General features: G+C 48.3%; 2 protein-coding genes across 9 annotated transcripts in view; both read right to left on the bottom strand.

The window, feature by feature from the left end:
- The window catches only part of LOC114843160 (beta-1,3-galactosyltransferase 1-like), a 71,141-nt gene extending 51,233 nt beyond the window's left edge, over positions 1–19,908 (bottom strand). Inside the window, exon 1 of one of the 3 annotated variants that reach the window (XR_008692588.1) lies at positions 19,651–19,908. The gene's annotated coding sequence lies outside the window, so the exon portion shown is untranslated. The remainder of the gene's footprint in view (positions 1–19,650) is intronic. The other 2 variants (XM_029129419.2, XM_029129429.2) reach the window with 2 other exon arrangements.
- A 3,942-nt stretch (positions 19,909–23,850) lies between these two features.
- The window catches only part of xirp2a (xin actin binding repeat containing 2a), a 51,515-nt gene continuing 50,113 nt past the window's right edge, over positions 23,851–25,252 (bottom strand). For all 6 annotated transcript variants that reach the window (XM_029128766.3, XM_029128800.3, XM_055502535.1 and 3 more), the window contains 2 exons: positions 24,078–24,211; positions 23,851–23,990 (listed from right to left, as the gene is read on the bottom strand). In XM_029128766.3, the coding sequence (XP_028984599.1) occupies positions 24,117–24,211 (95 nt within the window). In that variant the 3' untranslated portion in view covers positions 23,851–23,990; positions 24,078–24,116. The remainder of the gene's footprint in view (positions 23,991–24,077; positions 24,212–25,252) is intronic.

Genomic DNA, 25,252 nt, shown 5'->3' on the forward strand with positions numbered 1-25,252 from the left:
CTTCTAATTAAGAACCAAAACTGATGACACTTTGAAAAGGAGCCTGAAACAGGTTTTTAATAAAACGCCCGAACAGATGCACTCTGCTGTCATTTGCGCCGTTTGCTGTGCGTTCTCTTCACCATCGGCACTAATTTAGAGACATGATTGGATTTTGTATTTACACGAGCATGAAAAGTCTATTTCTGCTTCCTGTTATTTATTTAGATTTCCTCTGTACGCATGTATACATCCTAAATCTGCTTCAGTCACTGGCAGCATTATGATTTATGAAGCAGAAAATATAGCGTTATCCCGTGTAAATCCCCCCGGGTGGCTCTCTGTCACCTTTATTATCCTCTCTAATGTATTCTCTCAGGAACCAAACACTGATTCCTCATTTTGATGGGATGACAGCCGCTGCCTTTATTTTTAGTTGCCACCTTTCCTGCGGTGCCGTTCGGATCTCACTGTAAACTCCAGGACGCGTGCATCACATCAAGGGGAGGTTTAATGATGACAAAAAAAAAAAAACCCAAAAGTTTTCAATATGCAAAAACAAACACGTCTCCCTCTCTCGTGATGAACGGACGCGGGTGATGGATGCGCGGAGGGAGCTTTGCATTCAGGGCCGGGCGCCGGTCGAGGCGGCTGATTAGCGGCAACATCTTGCGCCGAGCTCCTCCTCAGCGGCACTGATTCCACGCGTCCATCTGTATTCATTTATGCATGGAGCGAGCGGGGACGATGAGCGGCTGAATATTTTCCCGTCTGAGGGTCTCGCTCCGCATTCGCCCCTCACCGTCACTCTCCTGCGTTTCCCTGCTCTTTATTCCCCGTCGCCGCTTCACTTCAATATTGGGAGAAATCACATTTCGAGATTCTCATCTTGTCGTTCTTTTGTGCACAATTTCATACAAAACTATTTTTTTTAATACTACTGTTCTGTCGTCCCTTTTTGTGGAACGAGCCGGGCCTTCACTAGTCGCGGGAGACTTGGTGATAATTGGGCTTTCAGCCTCCTTCAGCCGCTTCAATTATCGGCCGTATTTTTAAGGTTTGTAGGATAAAACAGAAAAAAAACAAAAAAGTCTGCAGTTTGTGAGAAAAATTAGGACTTTCAAAACCCAGTTTGAATTTTTAGTTTCAGATTTCATGTTTCTCTGCTGTGGTTGTGTGATCGTGGCTCATGCACTTTCTTCTGATTTGTTCTTCTGGTTCATATTAATAAAGTGCTACCAAGGTTTTTCAAAAGCCTCTAGACGCCAATTTAGTTACAAGATAAGACAAAGTGGAACATTTGTGTTATTATCAAGGATCATCACGCATCAAAAGCATTTGAATCCACTTCTGTTGTCATTGGTGCTGATTGGTTGGTTAACTGTAGTCCTGTATGTTCAGGTCCAGGTTAAAGCTGGTTCTGATAGTGAGTCCAATGGGATGCCCACTGGGTTTACTCAGAGGTGGGGTAAAGAAGGCACAACCCAGGTCAATCACTGAACCACTGAGCACCACGTGGAACATTTCAGCTGCCGGTTTGACCACAAAAGTGGAATCGGCAGCTTAGTTGACCACTACACACCTAGAAAATCAATTAACACCTTCCCCTCAGTAAACAGATGTCACCACCTATACACCACCACTGTACAAATATGGCTCTACCTCTAGCACACAAACAGATTTTGTCCATATTTGGAGGGCGTTAACCGGATCCAAAAGGTCCAGCTCCAGGTTCTGGAGACCTCCTGTCCATTAGGTGGACCCGTCTGCTGGCTGAGCGCTCGGCCGTAGCGCTGCTGTGCTGCCGCCCACACATGCAGCAATGACAGGCCTGGCACAGACCTTAATGCTTCCTGCCACATATGTTAACATGGAGCCATTAGCAGCCGAATCTGTCACCCAGTATGCAGCAACACGTGGAGCCATGCGAACGCAGCGCGACACCACAGCAGCCAAGCACGCCGCAAACTTGGGGCCGTAAACACATCGGAGCAACAATAACAGGATAGTTACAGCGTCGCTTCGGGTCATTTTGTGGGGAACTTTATTAAAATGGATTTGATGAAAACACCTGCAGGCGAGAACGGCGGCTGAATGTAATATTTCTGCTCATCATCAGCGTTTGCATAATAATATCCATCACGCCGCAGCTGCGTGTTCATGCGCTGTGATCCTGGTAATGCGAGCGCTGAGAAGGAAATTCGATTTCGCCCAGATGTTGAGAAGCTACGGATCCAAACCGGGGCTCCGCCGCTGGATGAGACCGGTTCAGTGGCCGAGTGGCTCTGTTGGCTCTGCTCAGCGAAGGAGCTAATGACGGCGGCCTGAAGCCGCGCTGGGCGCCCAATTAAGGGACACACCTGAAACATAACATTGCCACAGACGCGAAGGAGCACAGGCTTCCTGCTCAGAGGTCCCTCCATGCGGTGCTTCATGCAGCCCTTCATGAGTGATGAGGACAATATTGACAGGCCGCCTCCATCTTGGTACAGAGACTGACCTTGGATCCACTGGTGGATGATTCATTAAAAGCACCAGGTCAAACACATAATAAAGTGCTCCACTGTCGCTGTTGCACCACAGCACGTTTTACTTTATCTCCACTGCAATGTCTCACTCACTGGTGCCAAAGCTGGAGTAGTCACAATGTGGAGTCTGTTTCCGTTTTTAGGCCAGCAAAGAAAAAACACTTGCGTTTCTGCCTAATTACTCCAATTTATTCCAAGGCTGTGACTTCACCTTAGACACCTTGTTGCAGTTTACAGAATTGCTGTATTAGTGTGGGACACACACACACACACACACACACACACACACACACACACACACGCGCGCACGCACGCACACACACACACACACACACACACACACACACACACACACACACACACACACACACACACACACACACACTTATATATAGACTGCTGTTTCCTGTAGGTAAGAGTTTGCTGGTCGTCACTGGCAACTAGCAGGGATAATATTTTTTATTTAGAAACGCTGCCTTGATTTAATGTTTCACATTTAAAACCCACTGTTGGACTCCGCTATCAGGCTCCTTAACTGCAGCTACTCGCCCTTAGCTGCCACACTCTAATACACACTCTTTGTATGTGCAGATTTTCCTGCTGGACGTCTTCGAGCTCATTTTGTCTGACAGCTTTTTCTCCCTCCGTCCCGCTTTTTGCCGGAGACAGCTTGAGCTCGATGATATGACGCGGTTACACAACCAGAGCTGAAACAAAAAAAAGAGTTAATCGCACAGTCCATAGTGGAACCACGAAGCCCCCACAGAACACGTGTCCGGGGTCTCACTGTCCATCTGACACGAGCTCGGCCCAGAGCACTTGGCACCGCTTCGCCACCGAATTGATGTCTGGCCTCCTTCCTGCAGAGCAGATCTACGGATGCCGTTGCTGATGAAGTGGCGCCACGTCAAGCCACCACAATTCCTCACGCGGCGACGCAACGCCGGGTAACGGCGCCAAGGTTTCACGTATGCAGTCGCCTGTTCCAAAAACGTCTTGCATTGTCTCGACCGACATGAGCCAAACACTGGGACCACTCTGCCCTAGAAAATGACTTCATGCACAATTATCACAATGATTCCCAGTTCCTCTTATGAATTACAATGACCTGAGGATGGTTCAAGCCCTCAACTTAAGATGGAGCTGTCAGAGAGGTGATATTTCTAATACATGTGCTAACAGTGGCTGCAGGAGCAATTATGGCACGAATGCAAGAAACCCTGTTAAGTAGAATTAATGGCTGAGTTACACTGTGAAGGTGGAGCATGTGCATCCCAGTGCACGTCTATCCACTGCTTTGCATTTCAGACTGACACCGAGCTGTCATGTCACCAGGCGGAGGTGTCCTGCAGCGGCCCAGGTGCAGCCCGCTGGCGTCGACACGCACGGTCCCGGTCCAGTGAGTCGACGGGCTGCATCGGGCCTGGATGGGGACGGCGCGTGGCTCTGGCTGATGCTCAGCCGGGGCCCGTCATAGGAGAGCGCTGCAGCCCGTCGTGAGCTCGCACAGGGCCAGCGCTGCGTTACAGATGCCGGGAGCCGCATAATTGTGCGGTATTGATAACGCTCCATTATTGATGAGCACCGAGCGGAACGCCTATACCGCTGTAATTGGAACTCCCGGCCTCCGCCGCCGCCGCGCTGCTCGTCTGGAAAATGCGATGTTTAGAACAAAACGCGGAGTGATCAACTGCCAGCTCCTCGCGCACCCAGGGGGAGGTCTGCGGCGCATCGGCGTCAACACTCGCCGGCTTTGTATTCATAACTGGATGCAATAAGACGCTGGCGTCAAACCCTGAATTCAAATAGAGCCACAAACAGCAGCGGGCCATTAAAGAGTGAGCTGTAACGCCGCCCCTCCGCGCGCACCAGCATCCTTTGATTTATTATTGGGCTAAACTCCTCACTGTACGAAGCAGCAGCCGTGCTGATGTCTCCCTGGAGACGCATTGCAATAAAATGAACTGCCATTGTTTTCTTGCAGAACTGTACAAATTGCCTCATCAAAGCCACAACATGGGTCCTCCACCTCCAGCCATTAATCAGCAGGCGAGCCGCCGGCGCCGCCAGCGCCTTCCCGTCCTCCTGGGCCGCGGAGACGGACACGTGCCACTGTTTGTTTCACCCGTGCAAGAGGAGGAAGCGAGAAAGCGTCCGAGACCAAGCGCTAATTAAATGCTACAGATTTCAGGTGCGGGCGTGAGCGGCGACGGCGGGCGCTAATCCCTGATCTGCGAGTCCGTCGACGCAGGAAGCGCTCAGATTAGACACATGCGCTGAAATCGCTCCACCGCCTTCAAATACGGAGCGGGTCCAGAAATGAGCGACGCCACTTGGGGAACAGATTAGCCGTGCTGCAGGCTGCATGCTAATGGCTGCGTTAACCTTTGCTAACAAAGTTCCATTGACATTCACTATTCAAAGAGGGAAGAGGGCTTCCTGTAATTTCCACTTAAGCCTAACTGTTCTTTTAATAATTTCCCGCCCTTGTGTGCACAGTGTTTCACTTCTAATTGGGACGAGACTTGCGAGAACAAGTCGCTGGAATTTCATTAAATCGCCACAGACGGATTTAATTCCTCGCGTCCGCGTGCAGCAGGATTGTCCTATTTCCTGTGATGTGTTGGTTCTGCAGTGGACCGATGTGCCGGCGGAGCCACTCAGCGCTAAGTGCTGACATTAGCTTAAACAATCGCTTCGGAGCGTGCGCTTCCACTGCAGCAAAGAAGGTTTGTGCAAAGTGTAAGTTATGCAAAAAGCCCGTGACGCAATGGGATTCAAGCCCCGCTGCCCCGATACAGAGCAATCAGGCAGGCGGTCTGCTGGAGGCCAGTTAACCTGGAACACACAGGCGCTGCATCAGAGTCCTCGAACACTAATGGAGTCCTCACACACACACACACACACACACACACACACACACACACACACACACACACACACACACACACACACACACACACACACACACACACACACACTGTCATCACATCTGGCCCATTCATTGGCGGAGACAACAGCACCGGCATCTTGTACAATACCACAAATAAACCATACCTTTTCTCCAAACAATCAATAACCTCCACAAAGTACTGAGCAAACAAGACAATTTGTTTAGGATTAGACACAGACTCTCAAACTGTTTCCTGTGGTGTTAGTTACAGGTGTAACAGTTCCCCAGTTCAAACTCCAGCCTCCGGCCTGTGTAACACGAGGAGCACCACCCTGCACCAACCAGTCCCCGGCACCACAGCTCTGGCTCCAGCTGCAGCCCCTCACACTGGGGACTCTCACATAACAAAGCCATTCCCCTCCTGTTCCTCCCACCATCAGACAGCGCTCTCTGAAGCCTCACCTCCAGCTTTGATTGCTGTCCGTTACTCATAATTACCGCTTGACACTTGTTGCCCACAAAGCGCGGCTCGGCCTCCGTTGGGCCCGTCGGCCGCTCGGAGCTGGGAAATCAGCCAGGGAGAGGCAGAATAATGGCGTCTGCTTGCCAGCATCTCACACCTCAATAAACACAGAAATGGAAATGGGGGAGGACATCACGCTGGCGTGATTACAACAGATGGTGACCTCTGCAGGGCAGGCGTTCAAAATGGTGTTTGCATTCACTTCAGCCTGATATTTCCCCATCAACTCAGCTGTCAAATTACTTTTCTTTTTTGTTGTAAAAATAAATTTGTTTCACATTAAATCTTCAAAAGCAGGCAATCGTCAGAGCGAGAGGTCAGGAATGAACTGGAGAGCGGCGCGTGATGGAAAAGCGCCGCGCTGGCGACAGAAAAAGCAGCAGCTTAGAGCAGCAGCTTGTTATTGCTTCTGAGCCGTACAGTGTAAAGAGTATTATAAAAGCATACACTGGAGATTATGCCACTAATCTGTTCCGACAAAGCCACTGTCATTGATTATTAAATGCCCACTATATAATCCAAAACGCACACACGAGGTGGGGGGTCCTCGCTGCTGTGAGCGTTCGCTCAGTCACTGTCAGAATCTGGATGTGAGGACGACCCGTACGTTTGTGACATCATTTATAGTCATAAATGATGTAGCCTGTCGACTACAGGCAGCGTGTGATGGTGACATTTGAAAAGGTGCATTAAGGCTTCACGCAAACGTCACAGAGACAAGCTAGCGACGCCAAAGGAGAAGAACACCTGCATGAAGTGAACCTGTGCTTCGGCTTCATATTTATCCCGCGAAACGAGAATTAAAGCGACCGCAGCAGGTTTTTATTCACGCGCCGCTGTCTGGAACGAAAGCCTTCCTTGGATGGATTCTCCTCATTAGGAGCACATGCCTCCGTGGGTCGGAGACGACCCGTCCCGCGGCGACGCGGGGCCCATCACGGGCCGGAGCGCGAGGCGCCTCTTTGAGCCCAAAGCCGCCCGGCATCCGTCCTGGCTCTCCTGACGCCTGCATCGCCGGCGCCTCCGCGCGGCCCCATCCGTCCGTTTTCATTTCTCTCCATTAGTCTCCCGGCCTGGCAATTCAGCCGTCATTTGTTCCCCGGCTCGCGGGCCGACGTGGCGCCGGGTGCCGTGACTCACGCCAGATGCCCGCTCGCAGACAGGAAGCCGGGGGACGGATTAGGCTGACCGCAATTACGCGGCAGCAGTGGACGGGAGGATTCTCCGCGTGCGCCGCGGACCTCGGCTCACCCCGACTAGTATCTGTGCACCTGGTCCGTCCCTCTTGGACTTCAGTCGATTAGCGAAGCGCCTTTATTGCACCTGTGTCCCTCCCGCTCAGACCTTTCAGTTGCTGATGATGGCGCGCATCCAGCAGCACGAGGTCCTTTTATCACCGTGTCTCTTCAATCTCCCCCCTCTGTGGCTCTTTCTCTCCCACTCAGATATTTAGTCTGCCAACCTTTACAGTTATCAAAAATAGATGCTTTGTATGCTTTTTGCTGCACCTGGATTAAACACAAGATCTCATATCGAACGCGCACACACACACGCGCGCGCGCACACGCACACACACACACACACACACTGGGCTGACAGCTGTGGGGAAGAAAAGGAAATCTACTTCAATTGTGCTCGAGTGCCAATCTCGTTTTTAAAGTTGTGTCTTTTTTACATTTCCATCCTAAAAATAATCCTCGTTGACCCGAGCGATCGCGGCATGAAAAGCTGCCTTCACTGACGCAGCGGCGATGCCTGACAATAGAGCCGGTCCCCGCTTTGGTTCACACATAACAACACAGCGCCGGCCTATCGCGCTCGCTTGGCCCCGAGAAACCAACTCTCTCTCACGATTCGAGGGCCTTCGTAAAATTGAAGACAACACAGGCGGGAGATAGCGTGAGCAGAAAGCGTGAACGCGCCGCACGCCCTGCAGCGGGAGCCGGAGGGATTTATAGACCAGGGAGATGAGTTGCAGCGAAGCTTTGGGGTGTTTAAGCCCTTTTGTGTTTCCCAGAAAAAGAAAACACACATTCCCAGTTTGTTTAGTGCTGAGTTTGTGTTTGTGCAGCCTTTTGTTGGAGGCCTCATACATAAGAAAAGCCGCAAAGCTGTATTACTTCTATGTATTAATGCTTGGGGCCTTCTGATGCACAGCCAATAAATAATGATATAGAGTCTCTTCATGTGAACTACACCGCATCATTTAGCTTGTTTTATCTTCTACCGTTACCTTGCAGTGCAAACACTACTCTGATAAGAGATCTCCCGCTAAGTGAGATGGTAAAAAACTCCAAACACCTTTATTTGCTGCATATTGTGAAAATTAAAAGCATTTTTTTGCTATAATCTGGCTTCTTTCTTAAGGTAGTTTTCAAGTGCTTTGCTATGTCCTGCAGTCAGAGGCTGTAATAACGAGTCACGAAACAGCCCAGTAGAGAGAGAGAGAGAGAGAGAGAGAGAGAGAGAGAGAGAGAGCTGCATGGCTTCATAAAACCACAGTTGACTGTTAAATACACAAAAGGAAAGAATAAGCAGGTCACGTTGACAAAAACTATAAAAACTCAATGGGGCACAAAACAATAAAATGAGTTCATGAAACAAAGGGAGAAGAAACCAAGATGTAAACAAAAAGGTTTTTGTGGAACAATTTAAAAGTAATTTGTGTAACACAGAGGAGCAGTTGGCTGGAGTTGCAAAGAGAAACCACACATGCTTCAGTGTGAGGTCACTGGTTTCACTCAGTCCAGTCTATAGCTGTATTGTCTGCACAAAAGCAGAAAAATATATTAATAATAAGATGATAAAATGCTCCCTGACATCAGCAGATGCAGATTCCTCTATGAGCACTTATCACTAACACTAAAGGGTCCAGGCGTCTGGTCCCATGTCTGTGTTAAAAGCCAAATGCGAATTTCCCAGCTAAGTGTCATTCTAATGACAATCCACAGTAATCTGCAATTATCCAGCAATTACACCGGCCAAGTGACGAACACTCACATAGGACAGATTTACTCAGTTTATCACTTTGCAGTCAAGATCCACATAAAGCTGGAGACAGACAAGACGAAACAGAAGAGGGCGGCCGTCGGCCTCGACCGGCCGGAGTGAAGGGACGCTGAGGAGAGACCGGCTGGAGAGACACCACAGCGCCGATGTAACAACAGGTCGGGATCAGCCACAGGTTGGGGCGCGTGGGAGGCCGGCGCTGTTTGCAAACACTGCCTCGCCTGTTATTACAGAGTCCTGGCTGTTCTCATCAGCATTCACTCTGGGGAGCACCTGCTGCTGAGGTGGATGCTTCGCGAGTTATTGGATTGCTAATCTCTTCCTGGGAGGCCTTTTCAGCCGGGCGGACAGATGAGGGCGGAGGAGGCAATAAGCCTTCTATGGGGAGCAGCTGACGATAAACTGGAGCGAGGAGGCAGCAACAGGGAGGGAGGGGCGGAGGAGAACCACATCCAGCCGGGTGGGGGGGGTTGTCTGTCTCCTCCCCTCCTGATTTCCTTCTCTACAGACACAGAGTTATTGCCTTTATTCGAAGACCGCTCCGGCGTTCTCCTTCAATAGATCATAGCGCTCGATAAAGTGGTGGATTAGGTGGATCTGGAGCCGCCATCAGCGCCACGCGCTTCCTATAGAGCCGGCCGATCTCCAGCATCACTGATCGCTCTCTTAATGGTGATGAATTCACAGGAAATGGAAGGCCAGTGCCAAACACCCAGTGATGGAGGAGCGCAATAACTCTACATTACGGGGCATTAAAGCGAGAGCACACTGTCATCAAGGTAACAGTGTAATAAGTAATAAACAGGCCGATAAAAGGGATCGACTCAGGGTTTTATGGAATAAGACAGAAAGCGGTGTGAGCCTAATTCACTTTACTCTGTGTCTCACAAGATTTCTGTCTCTTAATTTCCTCCAAAGGTCGGTTGTTCCTAAAAGGCCAATTTTCACAAAGTTTAAAGAAACTCTGTTGTCGGTGAAAAAAAAAAATAGTCTGCGTCCAACGTATTACTATAAGCTTTGGTGACAAAACAGCCCGAGACAGAATGTAGGAGTAAATTGCTCCTACATCTATGAAGCAATCGAATAAAAAACAAGCTGACAAACAGAACAGAGCGGCGAGATGAAAAGCACTACACATCAAATCATGCACCAAACTGCCCGGGCAGCATTATTGCATTTCATGGTCCGCCTTGCTGCCACAGCCACGTTGGTCTGCGGCTCATCGTTAGGCAGCCTATTGTGGACTTAATCCTCCATCTTCAATCGCAGCGTCTCGCATACAGACCAAATGACATGAACTGAGGGACTGGTAGAAACGTGTGTGTGTTCACGGTTTAAATTCCAGGTGCTCAGAAACTTCATGAACGAACTTTGATCAACACCAAAAGAACCAACAAAACACTAGCAGCTTGTTGCCATGATCCCAGACCGACATCTTCATTCACTATTATTTATAGACCAGCGGTGGCAAACACCATGGATTAGGTCACCGGTCACATGCGGCTCAGGAGCAGCTGTGTTCTTGGCTCTGAACCTACAAGGCGGCTGTGGCATCTTTAGGCGTCACAGAACATCAAACACATCTCGGCGACTGCGGGGAGTCAGAGCTGCAACTCTGCAAACCTCAAAGCAGGACTATCATCTTGCGGGTCATTACACGGGGCCTGTTCATGTGTGGAAAGCGCAAGGAGATGATGGAGCCTCGCTCTCATCCTTTTAGGGGGACTTCCATGATGCAGCAGCGTCTTCGCGCTCGGGTTGCATCATGGGTAAGTCGGCCAAATTACGCCACTGCATCAGATTTTTTCTCCGCCCCCGAGCGGATTCTCATCAGAAAGGTCACCAGGTGTTTATGACTGAGCCGCCGCCGCCGGGGCCCGAGGCGACGCGCATGACGGTGGTGAAGCGATGGGAAGTGATCTGTATGTCAAGATTACCTGCTGAGCCGAGAGAGCAGGAAAACATCAATAGATATGATACACACGCACAGAAAATCCCTGCGAGATTGGGAGATTGTGCAGAAAGTGGGCAAATTATGGCTCGGATCTGAGCAGCGATCCATCAATAAATCTACGGAGACGTAAACATCGCCAGACGCCAAGTGACGAATGAAATATTTTAATGAACAGCGCAATAATGTTACTGCGACTCCTCCGTAAGTGCAGTAAACGCAAACTAAGTAAATGCATGTCTTTTATGTGGGCATACAAATATTAATGGCCACTCTGGAGCGAGTAAAACCCCAGCAGTGCCGGGAACTGATTAAATATGAAAAATCATCCGGGGAATGTAATCAACCGCATCCTGAAAAATGCATACGGTTCACGTATTAGAGCGGGCAGCGCATGCATCTCACCAGGACGTGCATTAGCCGGACCCTGATGTACCATTACTTCTGCACGCATAACTAGACGAGACAGACATTCCTCAAGTAATGTAAGCGGATGAAGAGATCTTTAGAGCGAGCGCTCCGCACGAGGCCGTCGGAACTCACCTCGGCGCAGGAAACGCAGAACGTTTCTGTCTGGCTGCTCTGAGAACAGTCCAACTCAATCCAATACAGCATCTACGGCTTTAGCTCTGACAAGGTTATGGTTTCCTTCTTTTTACAGAGTCACAATTAGAGCAGATCATGAGGGGCGGTTTCACATACGCCTCAAAAGGCCTCGGATCAGGACACTTCCTCCGTTCAGTTTACTCTACATTCCATGTTTCCTGTGGTGTGAAGAGAGGAATGGGATGTATTAGACTATTCAGCTGCTGAGCGTTGTGTTCCATCAGCACACGTTGCACAGGATTAAATCAACACCAACGGCATCAACGTGGGAACCTTGGAGTATTGAAATCGCCGTGTGGCTGGACGTTCAAGGCTTCCTCACAGATTTCAACGCTGGAGAGCTGCAAACATAATTAAAGACAAGCATCCCGAGGTTCTCGCCGGCTCAATATCAAAAACAAACATCTCCCTTTCCTGCATTAATATCTCTCTGTCTGCTTTCGTTGGCGGACTCCTCCAGACGATGACGTTACCAGCGAAAAGCAGTTCGAAATGACCGAAGCTGATGGATAACAAATGTGAAGGCAGCACAGGGAAGATCCATACAGAACCAGGTAAAAACGGACCAGAACCGGAACCTGAGGCCGTCTGTCTGGAAGTGGCTGGTGACAGAAGACACAGCCTGGATCAGGCAGCAGAATCCAGGCTGCGTCTTTTAATGGTTTCCTCCTTTAGCGCTTAAATCAAACCCGCAGAACATGGTTCTACTCAGACGACGACCTGTAAGCGCCGAACAGCACCGGGCTCAGACGAGGAACCGGATCACTAAAAGTCTGCGAACACAGCTGACAAATCAGCACCCGAGCGCCTGGAAATAAACACGCTCCTGGAAATGATTACACCAAACAAACCCCAAACGTGCGCTGCCTCTGTCTGCAGCTCCAGGGAACTTTTTTATTTTATGTTATGAGAGCAAGTCAAACAACAAATAAACTACGTCTGGCGCAATAAATAAAAGAGGAAACCTGAGCGCGCACCTGCGCTCAGATCTGCTTCCAATATTGTTTTTCATTTGTCAGCACTGCTGCCACATGAGGGTTCGTGGCCTGCGTGGTTATTTTCTCCGTTTATTGATTAACGAATTGGTCTAAAAATGTCAAAAGATGATGAAAAGAGAGGGTCGCAATTTCCCTGAGCCCAGAGGGACGCTGTGAAGTAGCTTGTTTTCAATGACCAACAGCAGAAAGTCTAAATACGCTGCATTCGCTATCAGGGAGGAAGATGGGGGCGATAAAGAAAAGCAGGAGGTGGCGGTGAAAATCCTTGAGCGACTGAGAAGATTAGACAGATGTATAGAATAAACCCGTTTCATCTGTACGCACCGCACACACGTCTGTTATCTGACAGCACTGCCTTTATATTCAAAGTTGCATGAAAGCGAAAAAGACAGAAATCAAACTAACCTACCGCACACAATAAGAGCTGAATGAACGGTTTCCATAATAACCCGTGCAGCTGAAGTTGTTCTTCTATTTGTTGCTCCAACACTAAAAGTGGAATAAATCCTCAGAGAACACAACACCACCATTACACATTCATGCCCAACGCCTCACGCCACTCCACGTGAGCCTCTCTGACTGGATCACCTGCAGCTTGTCCCATCAAGACAAAGAAAACCAATGAAAACAGACGAGACAAAGTGAATCTACAAAAATCCATGGCAGAAAAAAAAAATGGGTTGAAATGTCCCCACCATAAATACGCTGGTCTTTCTGTTCCACGTGGTGAACAATGGGACCAGACGCTCCAGAGAGAGTCCAATCAGCTGCAGACTCACCTCAGGGACAACAAAAGCAATCTAAAGACTTCAGTAAATGAGATTTCAATTAATTTGTTTGCTAAATGAATCCGTCCTGTCTTTATAGTTTTACCAGAAAATACAGCTTCTTCCTGGAAAAGCTCTGTTTGATGCTGAAACACACAAACTCCGTGACATTCTTCTACCGTAGGTGTGTCAGTGTTATAGAAATATACTCAATTTCTCCCTTTTACTGTGGAGAGTAGGCTGTTAACAAGACCAACTGGGATCTGCTGGGGATGAAATTGTTCCACATTAAATCTGCCTGCCCTCAAAATCAATTTAGTCGACGCTGCTTTGAGAAGCAAATGTCAAATTTCCATACAGGCCTCAGAGGATAGAGATGCTTAAACACGCATCAAGTGTATCAAACATACCTGAAATAATTATCGCTGTATCCAGTCAGACTGAGATTAATGACGCTCCGCGTACTGTTTGTGCATCAGCCTATAATTAGGCCAAGGAGTCAAACACGCCACGATTCAAACGGGTTCGCCGGCTCCGCGGAGGAATGTGTGCTCGCTGAGAGCAGATGCTGATTGATGCTCAACTGTGCAGGCAGCAACATATTAATATCATCTAGAGAATTACACGCAACGCTGCGATAAATGCTTTGCAGTCTGGAAAAATAAAGAGACATGTGTTGCATTGTGGTCGGTCGAGGGGCGAGTTGCTCCCATTGTGCTTAATGGACTTAGAGGAATTAAGAAGCAGCGCAACTTTGACTCCTCGTCCTCCTCCCTGAACCCGGCTGCACATGAATACCCGTTTGGAAGCACGTTGGGCTTCCAAACAGAGGATTAGAGAGTCAGGACGGAGCGGAGAGAATCAGACGAAAAATGATTACGCTTTTACTCTGGTTCCACCATCTGCCTGCGAAATGAAAACATCAAGGCATGAGCACAATGTGATCCACTGTCCAGCAGCTCTACCTAAAGTCTGGCTAACGGAAATAAATAGTCTCCATTTTGGGGGACATGGACGGTGACGCTCTCGCTCTCTCTCTCTCTCAGCACTCGTCTAACTCAGGCTTAAATGCAGGGCTGCAGAGCCGGGTCTGCACCCACCTATCTGCACACCAGTGGGAAAATCCAATCACCAACCTGACCAAAAGGGGAACTGGGAACAGTGGCAGTGGCCAGTTTGGCGAACCAGCCAAGTCCCGTCATCAGAACCCAATTAAAAAAAAAAAAACAGCGCTAGGAGCCTGGGCTCCGTACTCATCCCATGCCAAGAGCGGCGGCGGAGGAGGTTCAGCAGGCTTTGTAGCTGAGCCCTTCGTGTGTGGAAATGGAAGAGGCAGCGGCAGCCAACAGGCAACCACAGCTGGTACGAGCGTGAGATAACAGGATGCGGGGGAGCAGCGTGGAGCGAGCGCAGCCTTCGACCGACTATCTGATACCAGCGAGCCCGCGTGACCCCCAGGGCCGGGGCAGAACACAACGCAATCCAGCAAACCTTCGCCGGCAAATCCGTCTAATCTTACACCGCATCGCACGTCCTCTCCACAACCTGAGGTCCAGCAGCGATGAGGATGTGACAGTCAGACTGAGGTCTGGGGGGGGGGGTGCGTGTTTGTGCCCAATCTACTGCATATATACAGCAATAGTAATAAACCAGCCGCCTGTTTGTTGTTTTATTTATGAGCCCTGTTGCTACTGGTGAGTGAAAATCAGTCGGATCACACTGTGGCGTTGGTGATTTGTACACAGAGGAGGCCGGGGATGCGCGTGGCTAAGCTCCAGCCAACAAGATTATCAAATGATCCAATAAAGTTTGGACGGCGGTCGCCGACATGATCACAAGGCGCTAAGCCGCGCGGATAAAGCACGCAGCTCCGCCCGTGCTGCCTCCCCTCGGGGACGGGAGAGAGAGAGAGAGAGCGAGCGAGGGCGAGCTACAGCAGTGTGGAGGAACAGCAGAGGTCAGAGCACATCAATGTGAAAACCAGCGAATGCCCTCAGAGAAAGAAAGGAATCAGAGAGATATCCAGCAGCCACTGCAGCACAGAGCTGGAGACCTTATAAAAGATGACAGGCCTGTAAGTTACAGCCTCCTCATATCAGTAATTACAGTGCAGCCAGACAGTAATAAAATCTAATGCATTGTAAATTATGAGTTGTTACACAGAAACCATTAATTCTGCGCGAAAACCGGCACCCGCACAGCGTGCTCCTCCGCTCGTTTACTTCCTCGTGTTGCCATTAAAACAAACAACGTGGTAATTAATTATTCAGAAAGTAAGGTCAAGTGAAAAACAATGATGTGAGGCTTCACTGATCCCCCCGGGGGGGCGCTTCGCCTGCTCCTTGGCCCCCACCACAACGAGAGGCGCTGGGTCAACGACTCCGGCGACTTCCGCAGATCCGACCCCCCGCGGGGCGGCGTCGACGGCACCGAGCTGCTCACTGGCACACAGGCAGGATCAAAAGGGAACAAATTACTAAGAACCCGTTCAGTGACGCTCCAACCCAAAATTTCTCATTTGCATTGTTCCCGCTGCTTGAATTAATAGTCTTGGGCAAAATGAAGCGGAGGCCTCTGTTTGTGTAACCACGCCGACCAAATAGGAGCAGTCCCGAGCTGATCCAGAGATGATCTAGGCACGTTTAAAAGGCTCAGCACAGGCTCAAAGGAAGCTGACGACGAGCTGCATCCTGGCATCGCACAGATGACCTATACGCTATAGTGTTCCTGAACGCCTCACACCACACGTGACCTACACTCTGCTATAGGACCACGTACAACAAAACATCAATGTTAGAAAGACTCTCCATTATCAGCCAGGTCAAACATGTGATTTAAACATATCACATAGTCAATGGCTCAGATGCTGCTCAGAACAAAAAACTGACATTCAGGTAAAAAAAAAATCAGTCAGTGACAAATAAATACAACAATTAAAAATCAATCTTATTAGCTCGCATTAATATGGATGATTAATTGTTTTGCTGGTCATCCCTCCATAAAAATACAGCTGTTGTAGCTCTGCGTGTATTTTTGCAGAACAAACGCTCCCACAGCTACGTGCATGTAAAGTCATTACAATAGCAAATCCCATTAACTCTGTTCATCATCTATCCATCAATTACCCGCCTGTTAGCTGCCTGTCACAAAGCGATGAGAGAGGAACAGGTAGAAAAACCTGATTACACAGTGGAGATCAAAAGGAGGAGGGATGACCGTCTGCCTCCTCACGTTCATCACTGTAAACCCATCTGCTGGTTTTAAACTGATGGGAAACAATGCGCAACAGCTGGAGACGACAAACCTGACTCTGGGAAGCTCTTCTTCCACTGTCTGTCATTTTATAGACTGCACCATTAATTCATCAAGCGACTAATCAAAACCTAATCTGCACATTAACTGACACTTAAAATAATGTTTTGTTGCAGTCAGTGATGCCACCTGAGAGGAACCATTAACTACTACACACTCACAGATTCAACTATTAACGAGTCTGTTTAGAAATGGTTTAGGAATTCATTGTTTACTGGCTTTATTTACACTAAAGGCTGTTAAACTCTAAGCTGATTGATTGACATGTCAATCAATGCTGAACCTGTCTGTGACTGGGTGCTCTTAGTAAAATGGGGAAGCGCATTGGACGCCAGTGCATTTACAACATCTTATCAGGCATTTTCTTCACTCAGAGTAGCTTTAGACCAAGAACGCGTGAAAACCACTGATTGTGCAGTTTTTCCACCTGGATGAAGAGGATGCAAGGGTTAAAGTTAAGATATGCAGACGTGGGGGGTGTCTGAGAGACAAAATGCTGCCCAAAGGCACTAAATCACTCAAATGCGGTGCTGTCGCTCCACCTGCAGCTACTGCCCTCACAATGACGACCTTCAGTTTAAACACGCTGCACAAAGGCAACAGCGATCAAGCTGTCCCTTCACCTTCTCCTGCCTCTTATTTAAGCACCTCTAGCCTGAAACAAGCCGGCGCTGAGGGTCCGAACACCGGCCCACAGGTGCTGGAAGGGTGTGGAGCCTGAACGCCACGTCGGTCACGTGCTGGTGTGGGCGGAGCCCGCTGGTGCGCCTGCTTTGGCGTCCGCTCGCGCCGTGATTGCGGTCGAGCCCCCCGCTCCGCAGATAGATTGGTATCTGTTGGCGTCTCCTCCTGCCGGGTTGCGGCGGAAACAACGCAAACAACTCCCAATGAAGAACGGCCGAACGTCAAATTTAAATGAGTCCGTCGGTTGGGGGGGGGGGGGGGGGGGCAGCTTCCAAAAAGGAGGCTCTGACAAAACAGCAGTGACATTTGACGAGCCGAGCCGCACACTTCAAAGAAATATGTTCCCCGAGGGCGCCTGAATGCCACTGCACGCGGCGGCAAACAGGAACCCACAAACTGACAGATTCTGCCTTTAAACTGTGCTGACAAGCCGCCGAAACGGCGAGTGAGTTAATATGTTGGTTTGTAACGGAACGCTCTTACAGACGCCATTCATCACTGCCTCGTGGAGTTTATCTCCAGCCGGCAGCGCCATAAATCCAGCTCCGGCCGCGTCCGCGATGGAAATATGACGCAACCCGGAGAATATCGAAGATTCATCAGCCACAAAACCGATTCAATTTCCGCAGCGAAACAGAATCATGTTTCTATACTTTTTACTGTGAAACGTCTTGAGAGATCAATTGCGGCCGCCACTTTCAGCCAGTAACTCAAACGGGCGGCCGTGGCTTCACAGATAAAGGCCCGCGCGAGGGGTAAATTAGTTAAAGCAGGCCTTATTAAACGCTCACCTGGGACCTGCCTCTGCTCGGAGGACGTCAATAGGATGTAGTTTACAACACAGCCTTTGTGTGGATGCAAAGAATGCAGCGAGACCCCGCGGGGAAATGGGGATTAATGCTAACTCTGCCTTTAAACACAGGGTGAAAGCTCACGCGCGTCACGAAGAGGAAATTACCGATCCAGAATCACATCAGGAGCAATTCAGAAAAAACGACTGACGCGCGGTGTGAAACTTAGAAACTGACGGCTCTGTTCTTTCCGAGCTTCAAATCTCAAATTGGTGGGTTTTAGACACGTAGAAGAGGAAACGGGACTTTCTGAATGTGTCGACGCGCGGCAAGGTCGGTGAGCACGTGCGTGCGCGTGCGAGCGCGGGATCAGCGCCGCCATCACTGTCAGCGGAGCCCACCCGGGCGTGAGGCGCCCGTTCAGATATGTCATTGCCTAATTGAGATTAAACCACTGTATTTCATGTCACGGGAGACAAATGGAGAGACGTGGGACATTTCTGAAATTAAACTGAAGGCGGATTTTTTTTTTTTTTGGCTTCACCCTCCACTCGCACGGCGTCGGTTTATGGCCGCGCGCCCGCAGCACGGCCTTAAATGAGAGAAGCTGGCAGGGTCTGCTGGTATTAACGACCCGGGCCACGTTGTAAAGGTTCACAAAGGAGATGGGCTTGGCTTCCTCCAGTATTACTCCACGGCGTGAAACAGTGTGAAGGAGTATTGATGTAACCACTTCAAGGAGCGCTGTAATTCCAAGAGAAGAGGATCAGTCCGGCAGGAGGGAGATGCGCCGGAGATCTGTGGCGTTCACGGCTTCAAAGCAAGTGTCAGAATAAATCTCTAGAAATGGATTTTTGCAGGCTTAGCTCGCAGCGAGCGCGCACGCTCGCCGTGAATTGTTGTCCTGACCTCTTGACTACAAGGTAGGATCCCGCAGAGCCACTCGCCGCGGAGGCTCGCGTGCCCCCCGCGTTCCATTTTGACCGTCCTTTCACTCCCTCGGAGGAGTGAGCGAGGCAGCGGCGGAGGGGGTGATGGAGCTGGATGACACAGGAGCTGATGGATTTCAACCAGCTCCCGCTGAATGAGGTGGATCAGCAGCCAGATAAGTGCACAGTGCTCTGATGTGGATTTATTATTTTTCTCTCACACATGTTTAAGTGCCAATAAGCCAGACTCCGCCGAGCTCCTTATTTAAATGATGGCAGGCACTTAAAGCGACACATGGAGCCCGTCGGTGATGCTTCACCGGGATGCTGAGCCGTCAAACCCCACACTGGGTCTGGAAGCCTCCACGCACTGGATTTAAAGTTAATCTTCAATTGCAAGTTTAAAAACCCTCCGTCTCCCCTCACGGGGCAGCGAGCCCGCGAGAAACAAGGCGTTAGAGGCGCAAACGAGCTCCAGCCGCGGCTCGGGTCAAACGGCGCGTCCACAACCGGAGCGGCCGAAGACGGCGCGTCAAACGAGTTTCACTCCCACAGCGGCGAAAAGCCGCGTCCGTCCTGCGCCGGAGCAGCGCCCGCATGGAATAACAGCGGACGCTTGCGCGCGCGCGCGCGCGAGCACCACACAGTGGGAAACGGCCTCGGCGTCTTTGCGCACCTACCGTGTCCTGGTGGAACAACTTGACCTGGGCGACGATCTCCGTCCGCTCCTCAGCGCGCCATAGCGATGCCGCCTCTGCCCGGCGTCTCGCGCGGAATGCTCGTGGCAGCGGGGAGAGGAGAGAGAGAGAGAGGGAGGGGGGCAGCGGGAGAGAGGAGAAGCGCTGTCCAATCAGCGGCCGCTTCTCCTCCCCGGATCCTCCCTCCCCGACCGGCGGGCGCGTGCGATGCTGCTTTGTTTAACGGAGAGCGCCTTTACGGCTCCGTCACACCTGACGACGACTGAAGGCATCTGGGCGAGAATGAGCGTCGCTCGCTTACTAACCGGCACCGTTACAGTCAGTCCAACCGGATGCTTTCATGTTAATTACTCAGAAACGGTTCCGCAATTTCAATGAATTTCTAGTTACAGCAATTATAGTGAAATATGTGTTAATCCTCATACTGTATGATCTCGTTTGACAAAAATTTTGACCAATTTATAAATGTACCCCAAAAACTAAAATCTAACCCAGTATCATATAACTAGTCCTATGGTTTACAGATATCACATCATCATAAATATGTGTGTGTGTGACTAATCCATACGCTTCCTGCAGAACTGTTGTATCACACATTATGTGACTGAGTATACACTCCATCCTTTAACCTAATGAGCACTCAACAGAGATGGACTCTACAAAAGAACTGGAAAAAATCAAAACTCTAACAGGCCTGTTAAAAGATAGATCAAAGCTTAGAACAGTTACATTAAAAACACAAACCTGTGTTTGAGTGGGTGAACAAAGTCATGGTCAGCCAACCACCAGCAATTTGTGTTGTCTGAATCAGGTGCTCTGCAATAACCTCATTAGTTTAATATACCTTAACATGTACCTTAAACGGAACAATCCACTGGTTGAGCGCTGCAACATAAAAAGAACTTTGGGGTTTTTAATTCATGCCAGCAGTGGATAATGTAGCTTCATGTTGCTAGCAGGGTGGATTTGCTAGTGCTACATGTAGCTTAGGTAGCATATTTGTGGCCTGGTCACTCGATGGGTAGAGCTTTGTTGTGGGAAGCGGAACATCCTCAGTTCGATCACCGCCTCCGAGCTAGCGAAGCGCTTTACGCTAGCTCCTGCCACGCGGCTGCCCACTGCTCCGCCATGGGGACGGGTCAGGTGCAGAGATAAACCTCACGCACTGCTGGGATCAATTAAGTTTAATTATTAATAGAATGACTATATGTTGTAGCTTTTAGCTAGGGACTGAGAAGTCCGATACTCTGCTACAGCAGCGCAAGCACTTCAGGTGGAGGACATTATAAAATTACGAGTAAAAAGCCTCAAGATGTAAACTTACCTTTATTTCAGCTGGAATTTTTTTAGTAGCTGAAGAACAAGTTGTGGACGCAGATGGCCGCTCCTCCCGGGCCTGGTTCTGCTGGAGGCTTCTTTTGTTAACGGGCATGTTGTGTCTTTCTGCTTAATGGGGGATTGTTGGCTTTTTAGCTTAAAATGTGAAGTCCCTTGAGATGATGCTTTGGCGATTTGGTGCTATTTAAATACAACCTAATTGATAAGAATGTGACTTTACAGTGGACTATCGCATTACAAAGTGATGTCTTCATCCTGTAGCTGTTAAGGAGGAACATTGCGGAGTTGACCCTAATCAACATGTGCTTTAACTTGTTTTGACCTGATGCAACTACAGTCCCACAGCACAGGGTGAACTGCATAATTGTTCCAGACTTGACGCGATTGTGTGGACAGTTATCTGTGCTAATGTGCTTGGCAAGTAGATAAACAACAAAATACGAAAAAGAACAGATTTGGATGTGCTTTGGTTTGTCAATAAAAAAGAAACATTAGGAAAAAATGGCCTAATTAAAAAAAAGCCAAGCAGCATTTCTGGAAAGGAAGATGAATTATTGACTTGGCAACAGTTTTCCAAATTAAAAGAAATGTCAGCACAATTGGGCACGACAACCACAAGACGTATAAAGACGAAACTTTGTGACACTAAAGCACTTTGTTTTTCTTTGCGCTGATGTAATTAAAGCTGCACTATACAGGATACCGTATTCTCAATTACCCCACATGTTCTAGCTGTAACTGAGAATGGGACAAAATCTGTCAGAGGTGACAAAAGCCACCTAATGGAAAAATCTGTAACTTCTATAACAGGCCTGCTCTATCAGTGAAAATCAATAGGCCTTTTGCCAGAGAGATCTCAGTTGGACTGTGTTATCTAGGTAGGCTATACATCAAACCAGCCAGCCACACAGAGGGGATACAGCTAAGTACCATTACCACTCCTGCTTGTCTGTACACTTATTGATTCAAAAGTCATATATTGTTGACTTCATGAAGCTTTATTTCAACCAGAAGACATAATAGAAATGAAAAAGAAAAAAAACTGGAAAACCTCTTTATCCAGGCACAAAACAAAGCTGACGGCCATTTGTTCAAAGGAAATGCACAAGAAACAATATTGCAAATTTTGAAAGTGTAGCCCTGTTGGTACAGTATTAGTCAGCTAAATTATGCATGTGCATGCTAAGTAGCGTTAAAGAACAAATATCCATGTTGCCCTTGTCTGCACACCAGGTGCATTCATCCTGCCCCAAACAAAGCTACTATAGATACTCAAAGAGCAGATATATGGTTTTAAACTCGGTACAAAAACACTATATTGAATCAGAGCAGTTCATCTCTCCATGGACATACACGAAAACGCATCTAATCAAGGCTGCCTGATTGTTAGCTCAAAGGCTTGAATTCAAGGGTTGTCGCTGTCGTCATCGTCGTAGTATCTGTTCCTCTTGATCTGCTCCTCCACTGTCAGAGCGTCGTCGTCCTCTGCCCACAGAGACGCGCCTGTGCTGTAGCTGGCGGCGACGCTGTCTCCGCTCTCCCCCTCTCCCCTCACATCTCCCGCTTTGCTTGCGCTCTCTCTCATCTCCATCCCGAAATCCAAAAGGTCATCCAGCGTCGACAGCGGAGGAGCCTCGCCGGCTGAGCGGCCGCAGACGTCGGCTCTGAAATCCGATAGCAGACCGGAGCTGCTGGTGCTGAGGCCGGCGAAAATGTCCTCGAGGAAACTGGACGAGACCGTCTTTGGCTCGGCGGCCTCGTTTGTGAAAGCGAGCGTTGCCTCGGCCGCGCCTGTGAAGAAGTTTGTGTCTGAAAAGCAGTCTGTGGCTTCAGTACGTTTGGCACCCGCTGGCACAAAGGCATCATCCCTCTGTGCCAATTGCAGCACTTCACTTGGCATCCATCTCGGCTCTTCACAGAGCTCAGCCGGGCAGAAATCTGTTACTGTGGTTGTATCAGGCAAATACAGAGACTCGTTAAGCCCTTGAAACACGATGTCATGGTCAAGCAGGGTGTGGCTGATAATATTGTTATTGTTATTATTATTATTATTATTATTGCTGGTGTTTGCATTCAGTGGCAGCACTGTCGCCCCCTCCCCATCTATTATAGTGACCTTCTTTCCACCATCATTATTCCCTGTATCTCTTTTCTCCTGGCTTTCACATGCTGCACTTTCTACCTGTCCGTCATGTCCATTTGCTTTCACTTCCTCCGCCGCATCCATACTTTTCTCCTCGTGCCTTTCCACAGCTCCACCATCCTTCCCCTCACTTTGTTCTGTCTCTCCCACTCCAGGCTGCACTTCACAGTCCATTTCTGAACCCACTTGTGTCCCGGCCTCTGAGCCACTGTTTGACTCTTTAGTTTCTTGAGTGTGAGTAACAATCCCTGGTTCCTCGGCGACTGCTACAGGGGAGGCTGGAGCTTCAGACTCTGCAGGAGTCTCTTCATGCCTTTCCAGATTCTCCCTCAAACAGGCACTCTCATGAACCTTGTTATTTTCCTGGGGCCCATTTTGTACTTTTGCTGTGGGAATATCAGTTTCTTTTAATGAAGGCTTCATAGGCTGATTTATGTCGTCATTTTCCTGAGCCGAGTCCTCCTTAGGGGGCCATGATGGCTTAACCAACTTTAACTCCTCCTCAATAGTAAAGGATTTCTTCTGAGACTCTGTTTGTGGAGGCCAGACCACAGAAATCTTACTTGTGGGCTTTTTGTTGTCCACTGATTTGCTTTCAGTGTTCTCTTCAGCAATTAACAAGCTCTGAGCAGCGGCGTTTCTGGAATCCATGATTTTCTTTTGAGGTGATGGTGATTTGACTTTAGTTTTGTCCGCTGAATCCTGCTGGTTCTTATTATTCCATAAGTCTTTGTGCGGTTTCTGTCCGAATCCTTCATCATAATTTCCTTTGGACTTGAACAGTTGCTTGTAGTGTGGTGTGCAGTACATTCGTCCATGGAGAGAGGCGTAGTTGCCAAGACTGTGAAAAAGAACAAACAAAACACAAGGTTAAAACGGTGCAAATGGAATCTATAGGCATGCTGTTTGATCTGGGTAATAGCTTCACCTTAGTTTGCCTTTGCAGTGTTCACAGCGAAAGCAGCTTTTATGGAAGTTTTGTTTGTCTGCGATCAGTGATTCCATGGGGTACACCCTCTTCCGACACACCCTGCACAGTTCGGACTCTGGAATTCGAATTTTCTGCAATGGAAGGAAAGTAACAGCTCAGCAAAGAGTCTTGTAAGTAAACATTTTGACTAAATAATGTAAGATAACCTAAATGGTTTAGTTTGTGACACAGCAACTCATGCTTGTCATCATTCATCATAAGTTATTGCAATTGTGCCTTTTAAAACAGTTTATGTGAGTGAAAGGGAAAAAAAAACACAATTACAGAAAAGTCAGAGAGTCACAAATTAGGTGTATGCAAGTTGTGTCCATTTGTATCCTGGGAATCACTAGGTGACCCACCAGCAGCGCCTGCTTTGGTACAGAACAACAGGCAATTCCAGGATAACAAAACGCTAAGTTTATCAGATGAGCATCTTTGAATAAATTACCACATTTTTATTAAACTCATTGATTTTCCAAAAGAAAAGTGTAATTAACATGAACTTTCTTTAGCCACTCCACTAATGCTATTAACTAAATACACACTGGGTTATCTTTAAACATTACAGTTTATAAAGGCTAATTTATATAAAATGATGTAAATAATTATCAGTTAAAAAAGGGGGGATTAAATAAAAATCTCCTTTACTCTATGCAAAACCCTGTGAAGACAAGACTACTAGACAGTGGTAAATCATATTTCAACAAACAACATTAAAGGCGAGGTTGGGTGCATCCATCCACAGTTGAAACAAACTACGTCTAATTGTATTTTAATGACAGATAGCAAGCAAAACAAAACTGCAGTTATTTAGGGTAAAGAATCACTGAGGATGCTCTTAAATGTGAGAAAATGCACTCTACTGTGCTTATACTTGCTTTTCAATATTACTGCAAACACAGTGAAAATACAATTACCCAAGTGTTTTAAAAATCGATTTTACTTTATGAACACGACAAAAAAAATCAATCTAATTATGAACTAAATAATTATATTTATAATTATAATGATTAATCAAATGACTGTCTTCTACTCAAACATGGGCTGCACACTCAGTTGCAAAGTAAAAAAAAACATTAGTTCAATGTGTTAGTGTCATTGCCAGCTTCAAACACAATGCTTCAAGGAGA

The sequence above is a fragment of the Betta splendens genome, chromosome 2 (genome assembly GCF_900634795.4).
Source record: "Betta splendens chromosome 2, fBetSpl5.4, whole genome shotgun sequence".
Classification (NCBI taxonomy): Eukaryota; Metazoa; Chordata; class Actinopteri; order Anabantiformes; family Osphronemidae; genus Betta; species Betta splendens.